This window comes from Diprion similis, chromosome 3 (assembly GCF_021155765.1).
Source record: "Diprion similis isolate iyDipSimi1 chromosome 3, iyDipSimi1.1, whole genome shotgun sequence".
NCBI classification, from domain to species: Eukaryota; Metazoa; Arthropoda; class Insecta; order Hymenoptera; family Diprionidae; genus Diprion; species Diprion similis.
The window spans coordinates 1,656,747-1,681,541 of NC_060107.1; the positions used below are offsets into that span (position 1 = coordinate 1,656,747).

Genomic DNA, 24,795 nt, shown 5'->3' on the forward strand with positions numbered 1-24,795 from the left:
TAAGAAAATATCGGCTTCCCTCGAAACAGTCAGACTTCATCTGCGAACAACGTAACTGCGTAATAAATCCCTTGCTTTTGTAACTGGTTATATTATAATTTGTTAGGTAATGTTTCCGTTATTATCGAATATTTATTCCTGAAAAACTGTTTCTACTGAATGATGTTCCCACCAGGCTGACTTACTTATTGTCATATATAGGCTATAGGTATAATACGTCTCCATTATGTTTCATTGTATTGTATTTTTCCTGACGTCGTTTACGATCATGTTTTTGTTTCATCAACACTGCGTTGTTTCCATTTCGAAGTTAGCTATCCTCCAAGGTCAAAATCTTTAATTTTTTTTTGTTCGACAACTTATGGACTCTCTTCACTGTTCGTCTTCCTACGATTACGCATTTATCTTTCAAGCTATAGTTGAAGATTAATTCGACGCTTCTTACGAAAAGTAACATGTTTTGTTACGAAAAGTGACAAAAAAACTAGCCATAAAGATTTTTCAAAATTCCTGCGGTGTGCGGTAGTCGAAATGAAAGTCAATTTGCATATGCAGAAGAGTCCGTCTTCCGCGTCAAAATAAACTTATAATCATCCTCGAAATTGTGTCGTCGGTGTAGATCTTGAATAAATGAATGCGGTTTTTTGCAGGTGCGTTACAGATAGTTTAAATTTGTTCAAGATTTTTTATGAATATTAATATCAATTAGTATTATGATATTTATGTCAAGCAGTCCTTACCAGAACTATATACAGTCGACTCTCGTTAATTCAAACCTGCGATAATTCGAACCTCTCTATAATTCAAAGTTATCACGAGTTCCCTAGAAAATCTCTTGATATTTCGAACCAAATCAATACATTTTGATGCACTCGGTAATTCGATCGAAAAAATCATTGTTAGGTAACAAAACCACGCGTTAATTCGAACTCATCGGTGTCAAACACTTGATAATTCGAAGTTGCAGAGAGAAAGAGACAGAAAGATTGTTTTTGTTATGATTAGTTCGACACACACTTCCGCACGAATTGGTTGTTCTTGAAAAAAGTTATTGAGCAGTCTGAGCAGCAGCAACATGCTTTGAAACAAACAAATATAATTAAGTTCTTTCCAAATATTAATTAATTCCCATTATGAATATGTACACGTATCCGCTAAACTTTTGTCATTGTTTAAGAATAGCAGTTAATAAATAATAATTGATCAACACTCAATAATTAGAAGTTTTATTTATTTTCTCTCAAAAATTTCGAACCATTTGATATATCGAACACTCGGTAATTCGTAATATTTTAAGAGTCTCTCGAGTTTCGAATTAACGAAAGTCGACTGTATAATCTTTCGACAAGAGTGTAACAACTTTTGTATCTTATTGGTGCTGACTAAATCAGTCTTTTTAGATTTTTATACCCAACAATACTCTACACTCTAATTAATTTGTATTAAAACATTCGAGTTTTCCCGGTGAAATCCACAACGTGCTAGTTTTCGTAAGAAATCTGAAACGAGTTACTTTCCGTAATAAGCGTCGAATTGAGGTGCAATTATAGTTTCGATTTATATTGCATTCTAATTTAACGAATTGGTGAGTGCAGAAAACTGAAAAAATACCCGTTACGCATATTGTCTCGGGATTTACGAAGCCTATTCTCGTATTTCGCGTCAAAGTTTTAAGGTTAAAAATATCTATCACGTCCTCCTTTTCAAGTTAGCCCGCGCTTTTTGCGCGTGGACTTACTACCCTGCGATTTTGAAGTCAAGTCAGGATTGCCTTAGATTGTGAGTCGGTAACTAATGCTGTGTACAGTTGAATTTACCGGTTCGTTAATAGACTTAGAAAAAAATTCGTCCGTATTGATTTTTTTCCTCAATATAAAATAATTAACGAATCACTCATCTGATTGTGAAATCCGTTTCAAATACTAACGATCCAAAAGTATAATCCAAGATATAATAACACAACAATTAGACTCTCGTCATAAATATTTTATTGAAAAGGGATGAACATGCATCGTCGCAGCACTCTCTCAGAAAAAAAATAAAATAAAATAAAATCGCACACGCACATATACACACGCACGCACACAGCCCAATTCACGCATCATATTGACGTACATACAGAATGATTATTACAGTAAATGTTATTAGTACTATTTACAATTATACACAATTAATAATACATGAATCGTGTATATTTAGGTGTAATTTTCATCTATCCATTTAGGCGTATTATGTATTACACACGGTACATGCCTTACCTAGATTTTACATATATATATATACATATATAGTCTCGCGACTGTCGCCTTGGATTGATTTTTCCAGTTTTTACTGTCTTTAATTTATATTTTTCTATTTCTTTCCCTATCAACAAATATATGATTCCAGTGGTTCATTTGAACTCAAGAATATCATAGATAATAGTAACGCTGATACAGTAGGCGCGGAAAAATTAATTATCTTTTTAAATTCCAATGCACACACACATCTTGTATGTATATAAATATACGGACGTATAATCACAACAGCTAAATCTATAAACCATCGGTCAAACGCGATTTCTGATTTCTAATTTTTACGGACGATTTTATCGGTTACGGTTTTTCCAACGCGTGAAGATTATCACAATCGTCTGCGTCAATTTTTTTAATTGTTCTAGAATTAGGATACCTATATATAATATACGTCGAACACATATTTAAAACGTTGAACTTATAATGCTACGACGATTTGCAACGTACTATACATATACCTATATGTTTCATAAATACATGTACCTATAAGTATGTACAGAGTTGCATAGATTTTTTATGTGTATATTGTATAAATTATATATATATATATATAGGCTCGAGTTAATTGTTATATCTTTATACAGGTGTAATGATTTGGTCTGTCTATACACAGTTAGAAAAAGAAATGTCCCAGCAGGTCCACTAAAATTTTTGGGTTGATTTAAAAATTCTTTAATGTATTAATAATTGACAAAAAAAAAAGTACAAAGTACAATTTTAATGTTAAAATTACAATAATTTGTGTCACGTTTACCTACTAACAAAAATTTAACAAATAACTAAAACTCAATGAGTGGAAATGCTGGGATATTATGTTTTCAGTTAAATTTTTCTAACAGTGTAACATATTATTATTATTATTATTATCATTATTATGTATATGTGTTTTTTGATTCATTTGCACATTGATTTGCTTTTCTACATGCTATATATATATATATATATATATAATGTACATAATAATGTGGTCGTGATATAGATATACACATAATTGAAATATATACCTATATATCGTCAAAGTGATAATAAAAAATATACTACGTATATATATGCACAGTGTATATATATATATATATATATATATATATATATATATGTATATGTATATGCTATACGCTGTTGAAAGTTTCGAGTATTTTTCGTGAAAAATTTTACGCGTTGCGGTGCAAAACCGGCAATTATCACTGATTTGTGTGCTCATAATTATTACGCATGCAGCGTGAAAAATTTGCACCAAGCTCTACAAAGTTTTGCGCAAAAAATTTTCCTTAATCAGAGTGAATTAGTTTTAATTATTTTTTTTTTCGTTCGAATACAATTCTACACAAGCTTGCATGGATTTTAAACTAAACGAAATCTAAACGAACATTTTTCAAAGTGATATATACGCTAATTATATATACATATACATATACGTATATATATATGTTACATACGATTGCAAATGATAATGACAACGATATTATTAATAGTGGAAAAAATTTTTGAAAATTTATTAAACGCGTCCTTTCTTTCTAGTTTATAATGTTTCTTATTTTTCTTTTTTTTTGCTTCGTTTTTTTTCTCCTTCACTTTAGTTTATTATTTATCGAAAAATATGTGACATGACGGACGTTAGAAGAAAAAAAGATTATTATTATTGATCATTAATGTACAGCGAGCTTTGGTAAAATTGAAAAAAAAAAAACACACACACAATCGATCAGATGATCAGGAATACACACACACACACACACACACACACACACACACACACATTTGTTTGTTTCTAAATAATGAATTGTTCAATCGCGCGACAGACATGCAGAGCGTATGTTAATTAAATCTGTTCCGGTAATAATTATTTATCATATTATTTTACCCTACAACATTTATTATACATTTTGCGTTTTTAATTCAACATGGAAATTATATATCATTCATTTCCGTTGTGTCTTCTTTGGTCATTTTAAAAAACAAAAAAAAAAGAAATTATTATTCACACACACACACAGACACACGCATACTATTTTCGATAATAACAATACAATATTGTACTTGTATTATTATTATTTTCTCTCTTTTCGAGACAGGGGAAATATTTTTCCGCTGGTGATAATTATGTATATACATATATGCATACTTATAATGTACATATTAATAATAATAATTTCTGTATAATATTAATCTATATACCCGAAGACGGTGTTTGCAGGTCCGACGATTTAATTCTGACTCGAGAATCGATTACTATACACATATACATTATATGTTGGCATGTTGTATATGCATATATATATATATATATATATATATATATATATATATATATATATATATATTCATATATCTGATGCTAAAATGCATCTACACTGTGAGTCTCAGGCATATATATGAAAAATGTGTGAGACTATAGCGTATGCGAAAAAGCTTTATTCGCACGTGTGATGATGAATTTATTAAGAAATTTCTTTAACTTTTATCGAAGAAGTCAAAACGCGTGTTTTTTTTGTTGTTGTTGTTGTTTTTTTTTTTTTTTCCAGTTTTCGTGGACAATTTTTCAAGCAAATTATCGCAGATCTCTTGTTTAAGGGGGGTACTACAATGAAATTCTGTTAATATCGAGATTTTGATTTTTGAAACGATCAAAAAAAGATGTGATCAAAAATTCCTCCAAAGAAAATTTCGATTATGGTAGTGCGTGTCTTGAAAAAAAAAAAAAAAAAAAAATTTCAATCGCCAGCGATGAAAGTTTTGGCAGAAAATTTCCAGCGTATCGTTCCCGAAAATTTCTTTGCTCGTACACTTTCATCGCAAGAAATTGAAATTTTCTTTTCCAGGACACGTATTATAATAAAATAATCTAAATTTTGTTGGAAGGAATTTTTGTGCATTTGTTTTTTTAGTTACATATTTGAAAAACAAAAAACTCGATATCATAGAAAATTCACCCGAGACCTTCCTTAAGGATGGAATTATTGAAACGGTAATTTTTTTTTTTTTTTTTTTTTTTTTAAACAACTTTTCAATGTTAATCGCGATTTAATACGCGCGCGCGTTTCGTTTTGCTCACAATCTTGTCTCCTGTATCGATTCCAATCTCTGAATTTGTCGACGCTCGTTCACAGAGACGAAATACGTAGTTACCAAACCCTTTGGTTTCACGTACGTGTCTCCTCGCAATTCGCACTTCACACCCTGTTCTTCTAACAAGGCTGCAGTTTCCTTCGTTACCTGCGCACAGAAATGAAATGAAATGAAATATAGAAATTAGCTGTTACTTGAAATTTTGAGAGAAAAATTGTTTTTTACAAGTTTCAAAAAGCAATTACAATTCATCGACATTGCGAGTTTTCAAGGATTCGATACGTGTGATTTTAAGATTATCGACTTTGTTGTTACCATTTGAGTCATAGTCCTAAGTAATCTTACTTCCTATTTTATATCCATTTTTTCCATACTTAGAAAACGTTTCGACATATTTTTTTATACTTTTTTTTCACAGTTCTGATAGTATACTAATAAGTTTTCAATACTCGAAACTAATTATTGTTATATAATTTAAATTATTATTGTTCGAAAAAAATTGATTGAAAAAAATCTGACAATTGAAGAAATAATTCGTTTCCGAAAAAAAGTTACACCTTTACACGTATACGTGTTTTTTGTGGCCGATGATTGCGAGTTTGAAGTCGGATTTCAAAAATTCAAAATTGCTGATCCAATATGGCGGAAGAAAATATCAAATTCGATCGAATCCGGAGAAAAAACTCTGTTCAAGGGTTTTTCGGGTCGCTGATTATGAATCTGAAATCAGATTTTGAATCCCGAAAACCCCTGCACAGAGTTTTTTGACTGGATTTGATCAAATTTGACATTCTCAATGACCATATTAGATCTGCCATTTTGAATTTTTTATATTACATTTCGGATTCGTAATCAGCCACGCCAAAAGCCACGAGATACTATCTTGTTGTAAAAGTTGACTGAATGGGTTAAAACTGCAATTTTCGAGTCTCCTTTTCATTTGTTGGTACCTGAATTTTTCCCGGGACTCCGGTTGTGTCCATTCTCGACGCCATGTTTACAGCATCTCCCCAGATGTCGTAAAGCGGTTTTTGGGAGCCAACCACGCCGGCCGTCACTTCTCCGTGCGAAATGCCGATCCTCAGTCTGAAATACACAAAATCATTGCAGTCACGTTTTTCTTATTTCTTTTTTTTTTTTTTTTTTTTTTTTTTTTTTACATTAACAACGCTTTTAATCTTTCAAAGATCGTTAAATCCATCTTACAGGGTATCTAGATTTGAGAAAAAAAAAACACGTATCACGTGCTTGAAAATCTTACTTGTACGGTTCGATATTCGATATTTTTTCCCTGTTGATACCGTCGAGGACGTGCATCATTTGGGCCGCGAATCGAGTCATGACTGTGACGACGTGGTCTTGTTCGTGGTAGAGTCGATACTCTCCAGGCTTTCTACCACTGTCGGATTCCCCGTCCTCGTCCAGGCTTCCCGATCCTGAACTTCGTAGGGAATCCCTGTGACCCGCGTCCAGACCGCAGGCTGCCATGTACGTCGTTCCTGAACGCGAGAAAATTAATTATCATGCATGCTTTCTGAATTGGGAAATTGAGACGAAATAAAAATTAACACTTTGATTCACGGTTTTTTTTTTTTTTTTTTTTTTTTTTTTTCTCCAAATACTCACTAAAATATTTTTAAAAGTCTAAAAAAGTACAAAATTTATTTATTTATTTATTTATTTATTCATTGTTTTTGATTCGTGCTTTTCCACGCGCGAAAATAGCAAAAAGCATTTTTTGATAATCTACCAATTTTACAGAGTTGATATGAAATTTTCGAATTCTCAATTCAGATTCGTAATCAGTGATCCCAGAAGCCCATTTATGCAACAAAAAAAAAAAAAAATTTAATGTACAAACTCACCTGCCACTTTGATTTTCTCTACTCTCAGGAAACTCTGCTGGAATAGTAATTTGTCGAATTCGCAAATTATCTGGTTCAGGATAATCAGGATGTTTTTTTCTGTGAGGTCCGTTTCGTCCATTGACAATTCGGTCAGTGATGCGAACATCACTGCTACCGTGTCGTACGGTTTGTGATAAAGCTGCTCCTCGTTTCTATTCGTGTTCAGGTAAAACTCGGCTGAAAGACAATTTTACGATAAAAAACTCGCGATGTTGTTGAATCATTAAAATGAGGCTGAAGAAGTTAGTAACGTTAACGTAACGAAACATCATCGGTAAGAAAAAATTATCACTGAGACCAATTTTAGATCATGACTTTGGAGGAGTTGGCTTTACAAACACAATTCTAGACACTCCTAAAAGTGTGAAGATGCATCGTTACAGTAACGTTACTAACTTCAACATCATGAATTAAAGGTCCTTTAAACGAACCAACGTGTTCCGGAAGGATGTTCCTCAGCAACATTTTGTTGGCGTTTCGCGTGTGGAATGCCTCGGCCTGTTCTTTTGTTAACTGCCGTTTCCACTGATAGTCAAGTCTGTTCAGGTACTCTGCCTGAAACGTATTTTATTCGATAATTTGGTAGGATTAATGAAGATTTTTACTTTTGCGATGCTCTGATTGAAGTTGATTGAAGAACAGTGGAATGATGAGGATTACAAAATAAAATAATGTCCAAAGTCCAGAGTCCAAAATAAAGAAAGATCTAAATGTTGGAATTTCACCAAGCAAGAAATCTAAGGAAGTGAAAATTTCGGAACTTCGATGTTCGTCAAAGTTCGATTTCTTTACTTTAAGTTTCACTCCAAATTCAAAATTTGAATCCCGCCTCGTTTACTGTACTTGTAATAAGGACACGGTTAAAAAACATTTTCCAATTATCGCAGTGCTTAACGAAAAATTATATAAATTTCAACCGCTTACCTGACGATCGATTATGTGCAATGAGAACGTGAGGAAAACGACGCTCAGAATGTGTGCCACTCTGGGTTCCAATTGCGGGTTCCACGATTCGCCTGACTGTGGAGGAATAATTGGGAATAAATAATTGCGATTATTTGGGCACAAACGATTTTTTGCCAATGTTCGATTCATTGATTAGTATAAAAACTCGAGTCATCACCTGAAACAGGGCGGATCTGAATACCCAGATGTTCCAAGTGTAGAATCCCATTATCGAGCATCCGATGATGAGCTTAAGGCAAAAGTGTATTCGTAGGAACAGAAAGCTCATCAATATTGCCAGGGAACATGTCTGAGTCATTTGCTGAAAATTCCAAAAATATCGATAAACTTTCGCGATTTCCCCAGCTTCAAAATCGGAAGTTGTAATAATTGTGCAATTGTGTGAAAATAAAAGTTGACATGTTTTCTCACCCATTGCGGCGTTTTGCATTCTACCTCAGATGCACCGATCGCTGTTATGCTTGAAGTAAGGTTGTTCAGGGCGAGGTAATCCACGTTGTCGCATTCCACCTTTATTGAACCCCCAAAAGAAAAGAAAAATAAAATCAAACAATTTATCAAAATGCGATTCTTTTCATCTTATCAATTTTCTTTTTTTTTATTATTATAAATTTTTTACTCATCACGTACCACCATGTCGACCATGGCACAGGCTGCCAATAGAATTGTGATCACCAGGTAGAGACAGGTTCGTAAAAGTGCGCTCCAGACAACCTGCGCTTAGCAGAGAAGCTTAGGTTACATTCGGACAGTTTGACGTGTGTAATAAATTCATTCGAGGAAATTTAATCACACAAAAAACTAACTATAAGCTTTAACAGTCCTGTTTTTTTTTTTTTTTTTTTGGTTTGTTTTTTTTTTATAAAGTTCCAAAATTCCGATGATTCTGCATCCAATTGTTAGATTCGGAGAATATTTTCATCTTCGTACTACATCGGAAATTCTCTTCTCCAAGAATCAAAGATCCTAGTCATTTCTGTTCAAATCTAGTTTGAACTATTGTTAAAAAATGACGATGACTTTTATAATCGATGTATGATACTGTATGCCCATGTATTTTTTTTTTTTTCCAAACAGGCGGATCACGTGACGATGTGTAATACGTATTGGTTGTACTCTACGTGTGTATAACCATATGTAATAATATTATGCAGACGATGCATGCATGCATGCATGTATGTATGTATGTATGTATGTATGTATGTATGTATGTATAATACTTTCTCATACCTTGACGCTTGTCTGGTACATAAATAGCAGTACTTTATTCTCCGGCTGGGGAACGTGACCCTCCTGTTCTTCGTGAGGGTCCTTCCACCTTGTCCATGCGTAATGGAGCCACGTGAAAGGCAATAACAAGACTAGGAACGCCATAGCTATTCCGTAAGCGATTCCCGTGCTTACGTGCCATCTGAAAATTACAAAACCTTTATGATCGAGACGCGTGTTTCGAAAAGGAGAAATTCATTTGTCTTTGTTTTTTTTTTTTTTTGGTTCTTAAAATTAAAAAAAAAAAATTTTTTCACTATTTTGATCAGAGTTTTAACCTTTACCTGGGGCCTTTGGGGTCGTTGCAGACCCCAACTGAAAATTGGTTGCTGTGACGAAGGAATTTAATTTGGGGGGGGGGGGTTCGCTCAAGTCTCGCTTTTACGAGATGAAAGAAAAAAGGTTTCAAGAATAATTTTTTATTTTAATCGAACCCAAGGTACCGGCAGTGTTATATATATATATATATATATTAGGGTGGCGCAAAAAACCGACTATTTTTTTTTTTTTCTAGTCTCGTGTGACGAAATGTTAGTTTTTGATGTTTTAAGAGCCTACTCCAAAGGGCAGTTCAAACAAAAATTTTTAAGAGGTCGCTCCAAATTTTTTAAATCGTCAGAAATTGTCAGAAATCGATTTTTTTTTTGCAAATTTTTTTCTTGTTACGGTATAATTTTGTAGACAAAAAAAAATAAGTTTCCGAAAATTTCAGTTCAAAATTTGAATTTTGAAAAGTCGCTCATAATTTTTTTTTAAATTTTTTGGTGCATTTCTTTAGATCTTTTCGAGCGACTTTTTAATATTCATATTAAAATTTCATAAATTTTTTTTCTCTAACTTAGTAAGAAAGGATCGATAACAATACACCACGACGTGAATTAAAAATCAAACAAAATACTGAAAATTTAATTTTTTTTAATTTAATCTTTTGACGATTTTTGACATTTTTTAAAATTTGGAGCGACCTCTTAAAATTTTTTTTTTGAGCTGTCCTTTGGAGTGGGCTCTTAAAACATCAAAAACTAACATTTTGTCACATGAGACTAGAAAAAAAAAAAAAAAAAAAAGATGTGCCGGGTAAAGGTTAATCATTCGTTTGTTTTTTTGTTTGTTTTTCATTGCGAGTAATTTTTTCAACCAGTGTCTTGGTGGTGATGAATGAAAAAACTGTTGAATTTAGACGCGGGCCACGTGTTTTCTTTATGCCCAGAATACATGTTTGTTATATGTGGGGCTGAATTATATTATATTCGCAAGATAAACTCGCGAACAAGTGATAAACCGTGTTTTTCTTGTATTACGTGAGATTAGATCTGAAGACCAGATTTCGACTACGAACAACAAGACTATAACGGTTCGATATCGATTGACGGACAGATATTGCATCCAGTACAGAGAGGGAAATATTACTTTTACAAGTTTATTATTAGTAGACGTGTGTTTTACACTTTTCGTTAGCTATGGAAGTCTGTTGAAGCTGTGTCCAGCAGACAACTAAACTATTAATGGGATTCTCATTCTCAGGTTACATCGCGTTTACATGTAACGTAACTTTGGTTACATAAACAATTACTGCAACAATGGCTGACGAAACTTTGGCGTATAATGCAACGGGGAAGATTATTTTTTTAAGGCACAACGCGTTTGTTTCTATTCATACAAATTCGACTTACGCTGACTGCGTTAGACTCGGCATTAAGGTCATGAAACCCATGCAGACCAAAACCAATCCGGCACAGCTCACGTAGAATTTGAATAGCGGGTCGGACTCTTGCATGAACGGTAACTCCCAGGTCAAGTCATGGAACGTTAGGAAAAACGGGTTCAGGTGCTCAGCTTTGAACCATTGCCTGGAATACAGTCTTCATGAAATCAGAGGTGTTTTCTTTTATTAATGAACTACACAATTTTCAGGCTTGGGGTGGTCCTTAATTTACGATGTTGATGATGAATTTTTTCCGTTCCACCTTACAAATCTACTTCAAATAAGTCAATTTAAGGTGAACTGGGTGGAAAAATTCGTCAACGTACACCATAAACATGGACCATCCTAATATGTATGTATATGCATAAAACTCACTCGAATTTACTCAGCGGCATCTGTTGTATCGCAGTTTCCATGTGAGCGTCAGCTGTCTTCAGCATTTGCTGATACTGTCGTAAATTCGTTCCCATGAAGGCTGTTCGTCTCCGAAACGTGCCGACGGTAACATCGGCGTGTCCATTGGCGACAGGTGGATTTCGGCTTTTGCTTTTCGCGGAAAACGAGATGCTGGGTCTTGCGCTTGATCTTCGGGCCTTAAGGTAGACTCTGGACTCTGTCCCATCCGGTGTCAAGAGGTTCTCGCTGTTCTGCAACAAGGTTCGCTTGTCAACGATCGTTATTATGTTATGTAAAAGGTACTCCACGATTACATCGCTCGTCGTTACATGAGAACCATGGATTAGACGGACCCGTAACGCACCTCAAACGAATCTCGATCATGGGAAATGTGGAGAGGTGACGGAGACGGTGTCAGGAGGTACGTTTTGATCTTGTACTTGTTGAGGGTTTCGTTGTTGACCGATTCCACCGGCGTACAATTGTACTGATTGACGTCCAGGAGGTTCAGGGTCTGTTGCGTCACGTGGACCTTTCCAGCTCTTCCGGTTTGCTCCATTTTATTCGCTATCACTACGTCACGGGACCACACGTCGTACTGCCATTTGTTGGCACCGATTATACCCGATATTATCGTGCCCGAGTGAACTCCGATTCTCATGTCCACGTCAAGACCTCGCAATTCTCGAACCTTTCGGATTATCTGGATCATGTCCAGACCTGAGGAAAATATAAAACATACAAGTTTTCTGTGAGATACAGACGAAATTTTTTTATGGTTTGCTCAAGTGGTTTGAGGTAAGTAACGTTAACGTTGCCAAATATCAGGAAGCAATTCGTTACTTTTCAACTTTTGGAAGGACTTCCGAAGTGTTGGATGTTGGAAAATATACGCACGATGGGTTCTCGGTATGGTTTATGGTAACGTTATCGTTACTTCAATCTCATACTTTCTGGTCTCCTTACCAAGGTCGACGCAGCTTTTTGCATGGTGTGCGTTTGGGTTTGGAACACCGCTCACGCAGTAGTAACAATCTCCAAGGAACTTGATACGTAGGACGTTGTGTTTTTCCGACGCCTCGTCAAAGCTACCGAAAAGATCGTTTAAAGTTTCGACGAGCTTTTGAACTGGCAGGGTTACCGTCAGACCGGAAAAATTTACAACGTCTGCGTACAAGATGCTAACGTTCTTGTGCGTTTCCACGTAGAGATCACTGAAAACGTGTGTTTACATTGTTATTATTTATAGTCTTAGAGCATGATTGTTGGCTGTTTTTTCATTTCTTTTGTCGTTTGTAAAAAAATATTATCTAACGATTAAAGTTTTGCAATATATATATATATATATATATATACTTGTAGGGTGTCTTCTGTTTTATCGTGTTGTGCTCTTCCATGAACTTGAATATGTTCCTGAAGTCCTTTTTTATCTGCGCCGCAATGTGCTGCGGCAATATACTCCGCGTTAGTTGTTCCTGTAAATATTGAAGACACATATTTACTGTAAAGTTAATTAAATTTTTCTCTTTGAAAAATTAAAATCGCGTTATGACTTTATCCTGATGACTAGCGATGTTTCAATAACTTTTGTACACAGGTAACGAAGTAACTAACCTCTTGTTCTTTCTCATAGTTAAGCTTCAACGTTGATTCGACGCATTTCCGCCTGTCAAGGAACGACCTTCTGATTATGACCTCGTTCATGAAACGGAAATAGAGTCCAAGCCCGTTTACGCATATGAAGTAAATCGCGTCCGGTACCAACTATGGAAGTAAATTTAAAAGGATGATGATGATGATGATGATGATGATGATGATGATGATGATCTTTCTGTTTATAAATGTCGAAGAATTAATTGTCGCTATAGTTATGACTATATAAGTGGCGACTCGGTATGGTGATAATTACCTTGCCAACTAGATACCTCTCGTCTCTGTATGTGACCAGTGCCAGGCTGGCCAGGTGACACAGGGTTGCCGTCACGCCGAGAAGAAAAGCGTGCAGATTTTCCGTCAACGGTAGGAAAACGTAACAGGCCAAAAGTGTGTGGGTCGCGTATGCCGGCCTAAGATACGAAACTTTGACGTTAAATTTTTTTTTTTTTTTTTTTTTTTTTTCATCTTTTTGGACAGTGGAACGTGGTACTTTGAATTTTAATCGATTTCTCAATATTCTGTATATACCATTTTTTTTTATTTTTGAAATTTTTTTTTCTTGTTGTTTTTCTACCTCCAATCTCCTCCTCCGTATATTTCTTGTTTAGAATACTTTTTAAAGTTTGACGTTAGAGATATTTATGGACGAGATCGTAAATGCTATATTTAGATGACGACGTTTATATAAATAAAAGTCGATTTTTTCACTTTGATAGTTGTTCTACAGGTTCTTCTGTATTATGATGTATTTCACAGTTACGTTCTAGCTGTAGGTATGCCGGGTAATCCTTTAAGATCACCTTTTTTGTTGTAATAATTTGAGTAATTAAGTAAGTGTCTGGATATTCTTAAACAACAAATTCTTTAATACTTTTTTTTTTCTATGCTTGGGGAATTTTTCAACAGATTTCTTTGCGGTTTTTTTTTTTTTACTATTTCTGATTGAAAAAATTCACTCATAAGTTTTTTGGACCGCTAATTACAAGTCTGAAATCCGGATTTTAAAAATTCAAAACGGTGGAAGAAAATTTCAAAAATGATCGAATCCGAAGAAAAAAAAATCTGTCTTCAAATTTTTGGGGTCGCTGATTACGAATCTGAAATCAGATTTTCGAAAATTCAAAATTTTTTTCGACCATATTGGATCGGCCATTTTGATTTTTTTAAATATGATTTCGTTATAAAATTAGTCTCAGCATCACAAGGGTTCGTACGAATTCTCTCCTCGTCAGACGTTTCTCTCGCACCAACCAATTAACGAAACAGAACAACCCTTACGTAGATTATGAAAGAACCGTTTAATCAGCTATATGAGAAGAGGCCATACCTTACCGCCGGAGTATTGTTGCCTTGGCTCGCGGCGCGGTAAATGGGCATCGCAACGTCGCCTATGACGAGTAGAGCAACCGTCAGGCATGATAGTAAAACAGGTACGCAGGGGTCCTTTGCGATGAATTTTGTCCTGCAGGATAGCGTGATCAAAGGGCAGAGAAGCACCCCGATCACACTGTAAGTGATTACATCGGGTAGCGCACCTTCCAAGCTACCCTGGAACAGATGCGCACCCCGATAACAGGGTTGTTTATTCGTTCGAATTGTTTTGTTATTTATTTTTACGGCATGGGTATTGAAAAGTCTACATTTTGCGGCACTTTTCGTTCCGTAAAGTGACGCTTTATACAGCAGCGAACAAAGTTGCGGAATAAAGTCTTTATTCCACAGTTTTGATGCGCAGTTCGAAGTGCGCATACCAAACTGCGCGAATAAAGTAGCTTCGTCGAACAGATCGCGACATAATCTCACTTTTCGTTTTGCTTTTCAACGCTCATATCGTAAAAAATGTTGTATGTGGCATGCCAGTAAACCGTTTTTTGGCTGGGATAATTTCAGTACTCGCTTCCGGTTCGCTTCCGGCTCGCCTTCAGCTCGTCCTGAAATCTTTATCCTTGCCAAAAAAAAAAAAATAAAAATAAAAAAAAAGCTGTTTACGGGCATACCACATAAATAGCTATTTATTGTTAGTATAGAAAAGGTATAACAATTAGTTTTTTGCACTATATTATTGGCTTACCATTGTGACCAGTACGGCCGAGTGAACTACGATCAGGATTCCGTGGAGTATAATGAAGAGGGACAAATATCCATTTTGTAGTCTTCTTTGGTAGGTTAGATAGAGTTTTTCCAAATTCTTGTACTTGAATTGTTTCTGCAGATATCATGCAGATAAATCGTTTCAGTTATATTACATATTCAAAGTGAATTACATATGGGGTATTCCACGCCAACTCGACCGGCCCAAGATCATTTCATGCTTTTTTCCAACATTCTACTCGATTGATAAGGCGATCTGAATTTTATCAAATTTTTTTTTCATCAAATTGTTCATTTTTTATAACTATTTCAAGTCGATTGCGAATAGCCATTTTTCGAAATATTAAAAAATTCACAAAAATCCAGGCAATTACACGAAATCCCCCCCCCCCCCCCTCCCCTCTCCTCTCAGGAAAATGTGGGCTGAATTTTTTTTATCCCCTAGTTCGGAATTTTGAAATTCTTAAACCCAAAATTATCTTTAGGTACTAACTAGAGTTGCGCATCATTGAATTGGTGAAACTGAACATTTACAAATAGATTGGCCCTCATTTGACGCTCACGATTTGATTCTGTATTAATTTTGGGTTCAAAATTCCGAATTAGGTGATAAAAAAAAAAAAAAAGATCAAAAAAATTGGGCCCACGTTTTTCTTAGCGGAGGGGGGGGGGGGGGGGGCACTGGATTTTTGAGAATTTGTTGAAATTTTTCAAAATGGCCATTTCCAATCGACTTCAGATATTTATGAAAAATAAACGAATAAACGTTTTGAATAGAAAAAAACATGAAATGATTTTGAGATGATTGGGGCTTAACACTGGTCGAGTTGACATGGAATATCCCATATAGTATAATATTAAGCAGATGCGGACAATATATATATAATCGATGATTTTATATGTATATATACACACACATTAATGTCACATAATTAGGTGTTTAACGTCTTTAATTGAATTCGTTATGCGGTAAATCGTTATTATAATACGAAGGTAGGTAAATATTACAGTAGTTCCTGTAAATGATCGACGGATTATTAATTTTCCACGCACTTGACATCGTTATAACAGCGAACACTTGTTTAAATGAAAAACTGTTATAACCCGTTTTGCTTGCCGTGATCGTTGTACCGTTTATAATCTAATTAGATCCGACATCATAAGCATCATCATCATCGTAATAATGTTACTCCGCATGGCACGCATGTCATCATATATATATATGAGCGTGTTTAATTTCAACTTGTTGCAAAGTTGTTTTTACAATCGATTCGCTAATTGTCGCGTTAAAATTCATTTCCCGGATCGTTTGTTATTCATCTTATTATTTATTACACTTCGGTCTTTTATTTTAACCACTGTTAAAAACATATTCTAAATTATATATCTTTATATATAAAACAGGATATGCCAAAAAGAGTTGTTTAAACCAACGTTTATAAATTTTTTTATTATATACAAGAACGATGTTTTAAAAATAATAACGAGGGAAAAAAAAAAAAAAAAATTGTTTTAAGTTGAGTCAAAAACTAATACAAAAAAAAATTGGTAGTAATTGAGTCGTAGATTCACTTGAGGTTGAAACAAAAAAATACAAAAAAAAAAATATAAAACGCACTATCTGACCAGTTACATTATGTTTTTATGATAGCTGTTCGATTTCTATGATCACACTGTGTTCATAGAATTTATATATTTGTATAGTGGACTATGTGTAAGAAATGTGTGAAAAATAAACGACGTAGATAAAAAAAAAAAAAAATAAAAAAAAAAAATCGTAGGATCGTAAACAACGAAGTTATTTCGGTGAGACGCGCTTTTCGAATGATATAACGCAAAGTTATATGTATTATATATATATATATATATAGATGTGTGTGTCTATTTTCAAAAGATTTTACAACCGTACTTTGTATATACCTATATAGTTATTAACTCGAAAGCACATTGGATTATAATCGTCTGAGAAGGGAATAAAAATTTTACGCCCGTTAGTCTAGATTTTATCGATTTATAGTCTGAATATCCTCAACCGCTTCCGTATTTTTTTAACCTCGGTCTGGACCATCTAAACTCATGATCTAACCGAAATCGATTTCATAATTATCGTCGATTACTAATCCTATATTTTTCGAAATCAAATTTTTGCGCTAACGATTGTGTGTAAAAAAAAGAAAGAAAAAAAAAACAGAATAAATATTATACCAAGATCTCGTTATTACTTATAAATTATAGGCGCGATGTATATTAACTGCGATAGTTATCATACAAAATAACGTTTTATGGTTTTAAATTATATCAACTATAATTCGATCGATATAAATACTCTAATCTATTAACGACAGGTATTATTACTGTAATATTACAAATCCTCTATAAATATTTGTGCCCCATGTCAAAAATGCATTACATAGAATCGGAAATATCGATTCGCATAAGTTGAAAAAATTCTGGGATACTATTTAACTGTTATATTTCAAGGCACATTAGTTATCTTTGGTGAAATGAAATTTTGTGTATTAAAAATGAAATTTATAAAACAGTAAAAAAAAAAAAAAAATCGGGAAATGGATCCATTCTACTAAAAAAAAATCGTAACTTAATTGAATTTTCAATATTTTGAGCTGAAAATTGACTGTTTTTTGCACGTCATATTTTTTTTCAATTCAAATTGAATTTCGAACCGAATATATAGAGTTAATAAACTGAACGATTTAGGTTTTAGTAACTTACTAGAAGTGGGAAAATGGTAAGAAAAACTATGGAAAACCGATGGAATTTTTTTTTTTCCCCCAAACAATTTTGGTCACTCTGTATTATTAAACAGCGATGAAGAAATTGTGTTTTATAATATAAAACGCATCTATAGATATCGATCGACCGACTATAATAATACCTACCTCCTCTTACAATTAGACGGCTAGCAGCTTGTCAATTAGCTCTGGTTTAGTGTTAATTATAGTTTGTTGTTATTAACGTCGTTAAATTGTTTCATTTGTATTCCCGCGAGCTAGACAAAATGCCGTGTATAATGCGCCTCCTGCTACAGGTAGCAAGTATATTACTTTTCAAATGCAATAGTTATGAATTATACACGATCCCAAACATTGCTGACGCCATTGTTATTGATTGGCTAAAATTTGAAAAAATATCCTCGTATCAAAAAATAAAAATATCGACAGTCTTCCTCTTCCTCCTCCTCCTCCTCGAGAATAATTCTCTGGTTAATTAATTAATCAATTGATTCATTTTACAAGATGAAAAACGCCGCACCGATTGTCAGAGATGATCATCCTGGATCATAATATTCTACTCCAACCAATATTCTATAATCATCGTCTTATCACTGGCGCTGAAACAATGCCAGTTAAAGCCGATTATTTTTCCTCACATTATCTCAATATAAGATCGGTAGGAGAAGATCTTTTATCACGATTATATTACACCTATATGGGTATATAATAATTTGTATGTATTGAACGATTGTTACTCACGTTATCGATATTATTCTTCACCGACTAACACAATTTGAGGGATTTGAAAGAAAGGAAAAGAATATTTTTCATTCATCTTGTTTTCAAAATTATTAGATATTTTGGATCAGAGGATATTGGCAAGGGGTCAGAAATTGGTTAGAATTGGATTGTTTCCATACTTTTTAGACGATGGACGAAAAGTTTTATCAGATCTCGAAGAATCACGACATCAGAGACAGTTTAATTTTCGGCGAGGAACTTCTTATCCTAACAAATCGTACGACTTTATAAACTCTGTAACCTGATTGTATATAAATGGGAAGTTAAACGATGTGCGTATACAACACTTGTGATCAAAGTCTGCACCGTCTGGCTACCGAAACGTCAGCAATCGTCTCGATATCGCTTATAGAGTACCTATAATATTGATTGTATGGCAGGCATGAGAGAGTCTCTGCTGCATTGATTGGGCCTTGAACTTCTGGCCTTGTCTAAACCTCGATATCTATTCTATATTTAAAATAATTCGATTTATACCTTGTGGTGGAATAACCGATTTGTTTGCTTTGCAGATTGGAGGAATGCGTGGAATCAGTCGAAGCTCGAAGCACAACTGTTGCCTTTAATTGCCGTGTCGCGTGCAGAGTACGCGTCAACAACACACAACACAACGTGTCTTCCAGCAGTAACGGCACATGCATCACATGCTCTCTCTAATTGTCACGTTAACAAAAACAACAAACGATGGGAACTAGTCTTGGCGCACCTTTTTTTACGATGGACTTCGACGACACCACGATCTACACATTTTGGTAATACCATACGAACCCCGAGATCATTCACTTGATGTCAAAACACTATACACTGCACCGAGAAGAAATATGAAGACGAAGAGGAAGAAGTGAGTAAAAGCATAATCGTTCTTACTATGTCCAATGTGCTCACTTCCGTTCAGACAAGTGTAAGTATACACGTAAGTTTAATAAGGACATCTCGTGCAGCACAACGTGGTCATGATGTAATGGTGCGGTCTTATGTTTCAGGAAGCTTGAATATATCCGTCTACCAGGTGTGCCTGTATCGCAGCTAGTACGAGAGACGAGGATGACGATGATAGGTTTAATGCTTGCGGGTGCTGTGTGGTAGCGGGGAAGGGATGAGGCGTCGCCCGGGCAAACGGCTGCTGTCCGGGAGAAGGAAAGGCAAGGTGAAAAATGAGGAAATTAAATGGGCAAAGACCGTGTCCGCGGTCTGTAAAGCTCTAGGTCAGCATCACCGCGCTACGCGCGGCACAACCGACTCTTGATACCGCTTTATAGACGCACGACGAGCTGCACACGCGCCGAGACCATCTGCCAGAGAGAATTCTTGTCACTGAGAATATATGAGGATTCGGGGATGATGTAACAACACCGCCTGGATGACCAGGAGAGCAACACCGGTGGCCTAAACCAGCAACCAGCTGCTGGCTGGGGTCTCCGGTTAGCTAACCCTGATGATGAGAGCAACACGCACGCGCCGAGAGCTTCCAAATTGCTTCTGGAACCGACCCTGGTACCAATGGGGTGGGTACCTAGAGCAACAACGCGCTGCCAATATCGATGCTTCGGACGAGATATCAACGTACGCACCGTAAACCTTGGGGCAGGTCAGAGACCACGGCAGTAAAGGTGCTGCTCGTGGTTGTGCTTCGGGTTTTGACGGAGGTTGTCATGGTGGTGGTGGTGGTGGCTAGGAATCAAGAAGGTGTGCGCGTCCTCCGACTAATATATTGATCCACACTTTATTTACTTCAGTTGTGGGCGGGCAGGTGCGTTCAGGTATTATATATGTACGTATGCATGGTGTTCAGGAAAAATTCCGTAACGCATTCAAGGACATCTTCAGGAAATTTTGAGGAAAAACATAATTCAAGGAGTTTAAGGACAAACAACATTCAAGGACATCTCCAGGACCACTGGACTCCATGGTATACCTAACCATGCATACGTATTTGGAACCAATATGTTGAGTTTCGACCGCTCACGCACCCGCCTGATCCCATGATATGATCACGTTTTATTATATAAACTATATATATATATATATATGTATAGTCATTCGTTAATTAAGGTGACTCGCAGACGCGAGATTCAATGACCCTGCTTATAGAACCGATTACTATACATATATACTACTTTGAACCGTCATTATATGACAGAGTCGTTCATATGTGAGGTTGGATCTATTTCGTTGTGTTGGATTCAGGGAATATTGACCGCACTGTTCAATAACGATCGTTATATGGTGAACTTGGTTTTATTGTCGTGGGAAAAAGATTAAAAATACCTGTACCAAGAAGTGTGAGAGAACGGTTTTACAAGTAGTTTATATATGCGGCCATGATATTTATACATATTTATTAGGAAAACCAATTACACGTGTTTTGGAGATTATTTCAATTTGAAAAATATGCAGACATCGTACTTGTTTTTTATACGGAGGCGGTGGAAGAGACATTGATCAAAATTTATGCCAGCCTGGATGGTGTGTTGAAATTTTATCGAGAAACTTTAATTATACGGTAGATACAATTTTTAACTTTGCCTTGGCGATTAGGGATAACTAGAGTTCATCGGAACGTCTCACGGCTGTAACCGGACTGACAGGAAGTACGAAGCAAAAGTGAAGCTTATATTACAATTACTTCCGGACTGATTATCACCCTCATTCAAAGCTGTTCTTCTCCTGTGGAGGTGTGCCGTAGGGGGGTACAAAGATTCACTGAATTTTTATTGTATAATTATAAATTGAAATGTTGAGATTTCAGGAAATCAGTTACGGACGAGTTTTGCTTTTCATGAATTACCATTTGTCTGTATAGTAGATCGAATTTATTTGAGTTTGTTTGAGGTTAAGTTGAGAGTGTTTGATGACGGTGGTCTTATCGTTCAATTTTATATGGAAATTCGGTATTCGTAAAGAATTGAATCGATTTGACACTCCGCTAATCGTGAGTAGCGTCAAATATGTAATCACATATCGTTATTCAACGATACTGTTCACAATTCATAGATCCGACGTGTGATTGAATGAAAGAAAATCATGTTTTACGGGTTTAACGGGTTCTTGTAGTAAATCGAGGGAGAGGCGGAGAGCAGGGAAGTGTAAAAATGATTATGGCGATGCGACAAGACTGATAAGACAGACATCAATGGTATAAGATAAGAAATATCGATTCTCGTGAATTTCCTACGTCAATTATTTGACCTATCAGTGGCACAACCATCCGATCAAGCAAATTGCGGAATGGCGCCGAGCAACGATTACAACTTTTGGTGTCATCAAGGGAATCGAGACTCGTGTGTTTTTCTTTTTATAATTGTAAATGATCGATCGTACACAGGTTCTTCGTCTTCGCACGCTTTGCTGAGAGTCCCGAGTGTCCTGCGAAGCCCTGCAGATGCCTGCCTTGGATGTTCATCCAACTATGGAAGGACATCGGTTTGTTTTTACGATCTAAGGTAACTTGAAGAAAGGAATCAAACAACGTCAGACGCTTTTGAACTACATCTATGATATCGATCTCGCAAGCTTGTCGATATTCACCATAGATGTAATTTTATTCAGCTTTTTTCATCGACATAACCTTACTTTCATACTCCTGTTCGTATTTATTCAATATCTACAACAATCGCAGTATTCGTTGATCAATAATGTGGTTATTAGAGTCAAAATTCTTCCCATGATATAAACGATCACGAAACTATAAATCGCTACCAAATCCAAAGCAGGTTGACGTCCGCCTATCTTGGTCAAGGATCAAACGAATCGAATAGGTTCGTTATCAAGAGATGAAATCAAGGTTTTCACTGATCGTGTAACTTGCTCTTGGGGGTCTATCCATTATTTCGGCATATTGTATCAAGTAATCTCACTGTGTTGATGAGTTGCAAAATTTGCAACCATTATACAAGCAACAAATCATATTATATAACGTGTACGTGTGACAATGATGTGTTGTGTACATATATAATTACTTGGAAGTATGACGAGTCCATAGGAATTTCAAGATTCCAAAAATCACTTACCCTCAGGCTGGTCCACGTCCAGTCATCGAGGTTGTTTGCCGAGACGATGCGAGCCGCGTCGACCTTAAGGGACGTCAACGAGGTCCTGGCCACCAGTTCCATGCTGCTTTGATCCATGATGCGCGAGGATTCACTCTACTTCACTTACCAACCACTATTTCAATCGGACTAATTATTATTTTCACTTCCTTTCAATCAATTGCCGATTATTAATTATCTTTGGAATATATTTCAGGTATTTTTTGACCCTATCGATCCCGCACGATGTACAAGACGAACGGAGAAAATCGCCATCGAACCCATGACTCAGGCAGGCTCCTCTTCCTCTGTGTATATCGGAGATCGAAATGGATTCCGTGATCTGGAAGGAACGTCATTATACCATCAGGTTTGCATGAATATTAAAATTTTTTTGTAATTTTAAATTATCACTTTCATTTCACTCCGTACAGCAAAATCATATATATATATCATGTATAATATTCTTCGGTTATGGTAAAAAGAATTTAAAATAACTCTATAAGGACTGTACAACAATCAAGACCGTAAGTTTTTTCCTGGTGTGTGATATACATACACACGGTATCTATAGTACCGTTCAACGCATTTTCTACACGATTGTTGTCGATCATAATAACCGATGGCGAGCGGAAACAATAAAGACTTTTGATCACCAAGCCCAATGACGCATTCGCGCCGGTTTGTGTCAATTTTCTTCCTTCGTGATATCATTATTATATGGCATATAACCACTTCGTTGACGCGTTTTGAATGGTAAGTGCAGTGAGAAATAGAGAGAGTGAGTGACAGAGAGAGAGAGAGAGAGAAAGGGCGAGAAGCGAATAGTCTGGGAGCTGTACGTTGTGCAGTCGTTATAGTCTTTCTGTGTGCGGCATGTTTGTGCATGCTGAGGTACCGTATATACATATATGTATAAAAATTGTTGCTACCAGCCAAAGATAATTACCGTACCGAACGCACTCACGTGAGAATGATATTAACAATCGCATTTGACTTTTTATGAAGCGGTAGGTAGGTTGTTGGTATATATATATATATCTACGAAAAAACACAGTTTTCTTTTTTTCCTCTTTTTTCCCTTTTTTTTCTCTCCTATCCGTTTGTCTCAATGTTATTACATTATAAGCGCTTTATTTGAGAAAATTTGTTTTTATCTATCGACAGTGTGTAAGAGAATTATTTTCATCTTGTCGTTGACTCAGAATTTTTTAAATTGTCATTTTCTGTTCTAATGTAATTGAAATTTGTGATTTTTTTTTTTTTTTGCTCGTCAATTGACTGTTGCTATTTTACTTTTATCATTTGTATTAAAATTTATCTTTCGATTATATGATGCAATTTATATAGGCATATTTTTTTACGTAAGGAGGTTAATTGAATTGAAGGGAAAAAAAAGAAGGAAATAAATTGACGATTGAGGACAGAAAAAACGAAAAGAACAAGAATTTCTTTAACCGAAAATGCGAATATCTTAATAAATTTACGCGAAACGCGTTTTTAAACACACGATAATGTTTCTCTATTTATGCGTATCACACCTTTGCTCTGTTCAAGGAAAACAGGTTTTACGCGAGATTAGCCAGTTGTTTGTATAGGTATACTTAATTACAGTGTGCATATACACATGTAATAGATGTTATATATACATGTATATACACGCGGATAATGCTGTTTTTGCCGAAATTAACCGAGAAGGTAAAGTTATTTTTGATTCTGGACATCGAAGGAATTTGTTTGAATCTTTTTTTTTCAAAATTTATTATTACACTTTACGACATTTATCGTCGGATCGCCATTATAACGAAATTCTGATAGCGTTCATTATATATATATATATATATATATACATATATATGTATATGGTGATAATGATGATGA

General features: G+C 35.4%; 1 protein-coding gene across 3 annotated transcripts; it reads right to left on the bottom strand.

The window, feature by feature from the left end:
* Positions 1–5,255: 5,255 nt before the first annotated feature.
* Positions 5,256–23,072, bottom strand: LOC124404267 (adenylate cyclase type 2). 3 transcript variants are annotated; one of them, XM_046878264.1, is made up of 20 exons: positions 22,897–23,072; positions 15,331–15,465; positions 14,587–14,807; positions 13,513–13,669; positions 13,218–13,367; positions 12,960–13,078; positions 12,570–12,817; positions 11,968–12,323; positions 11,583–11,854; positions 11,176–11,364; positions 9,464–9,644; positions 8,864–8,947; positions 8,645–8,743; positions 8,391–8,534; positions 8,192–8,287; positions 7,699–7,822; positions 7,226–7,444; positions 6,622–6,859; positions 6,311–6,446; positions 5,256–5,507 (listed from the first exon to the last, which is right to left on the bottom strand). In XM_046878264.1, exons 1-20 carry the CDS (start codon positions 23,011–23,013, stop codon positions 5,343–5,345), a joined length of 3,450 nt encoding a protein of 1,149 aa, XP_046734220.1. In that variant the 5' UTR covers positions 23,014–23,072; the 3' UTR covers positions 5,256–5,342. The 3 variants fall into 3 exon arrangements, with proteins under 3 accessions (XP_046734220.1, XP_046734221.1, XP_046734222.1); XM_046878265.1 differs by having other exon boundaries at positions 11,176–11,352; positions 22,897–23,071; XM_046878266.1 differs by lacking the exon at positions 22,897–23,072 and adding an exon at positions 20,458–20,481.
* Between the last annotated feature and the right edge of the window lie 1,723 nt (positions 23,073–24,795).

Excerpts from the sequence above, each read along its gene's own strand:
- LOC124404267 (XM_046878264.1), bottom strand. The coding sequence starts at position 23,013 with ATGGATCAAAGCAGCATGGAACTGGTGGCCAGGACCTCGTTGACGTCC. Across the intron at positions 12,818-12,959 it reads AAACAGAAGACACCCTACAA|TGATCTCTACGTGGAAACGC; the intron begins GTATATATATAT and ends ACACGTTTTCAG. Across the intron at positions 7,445-7,698 it reads CATCCTTCCGGAACACGTTG|CCGAGTTTTACCTGAACACG; the intron begins GTTCGTTTAAAG and ends ATTGTCTTTCAG.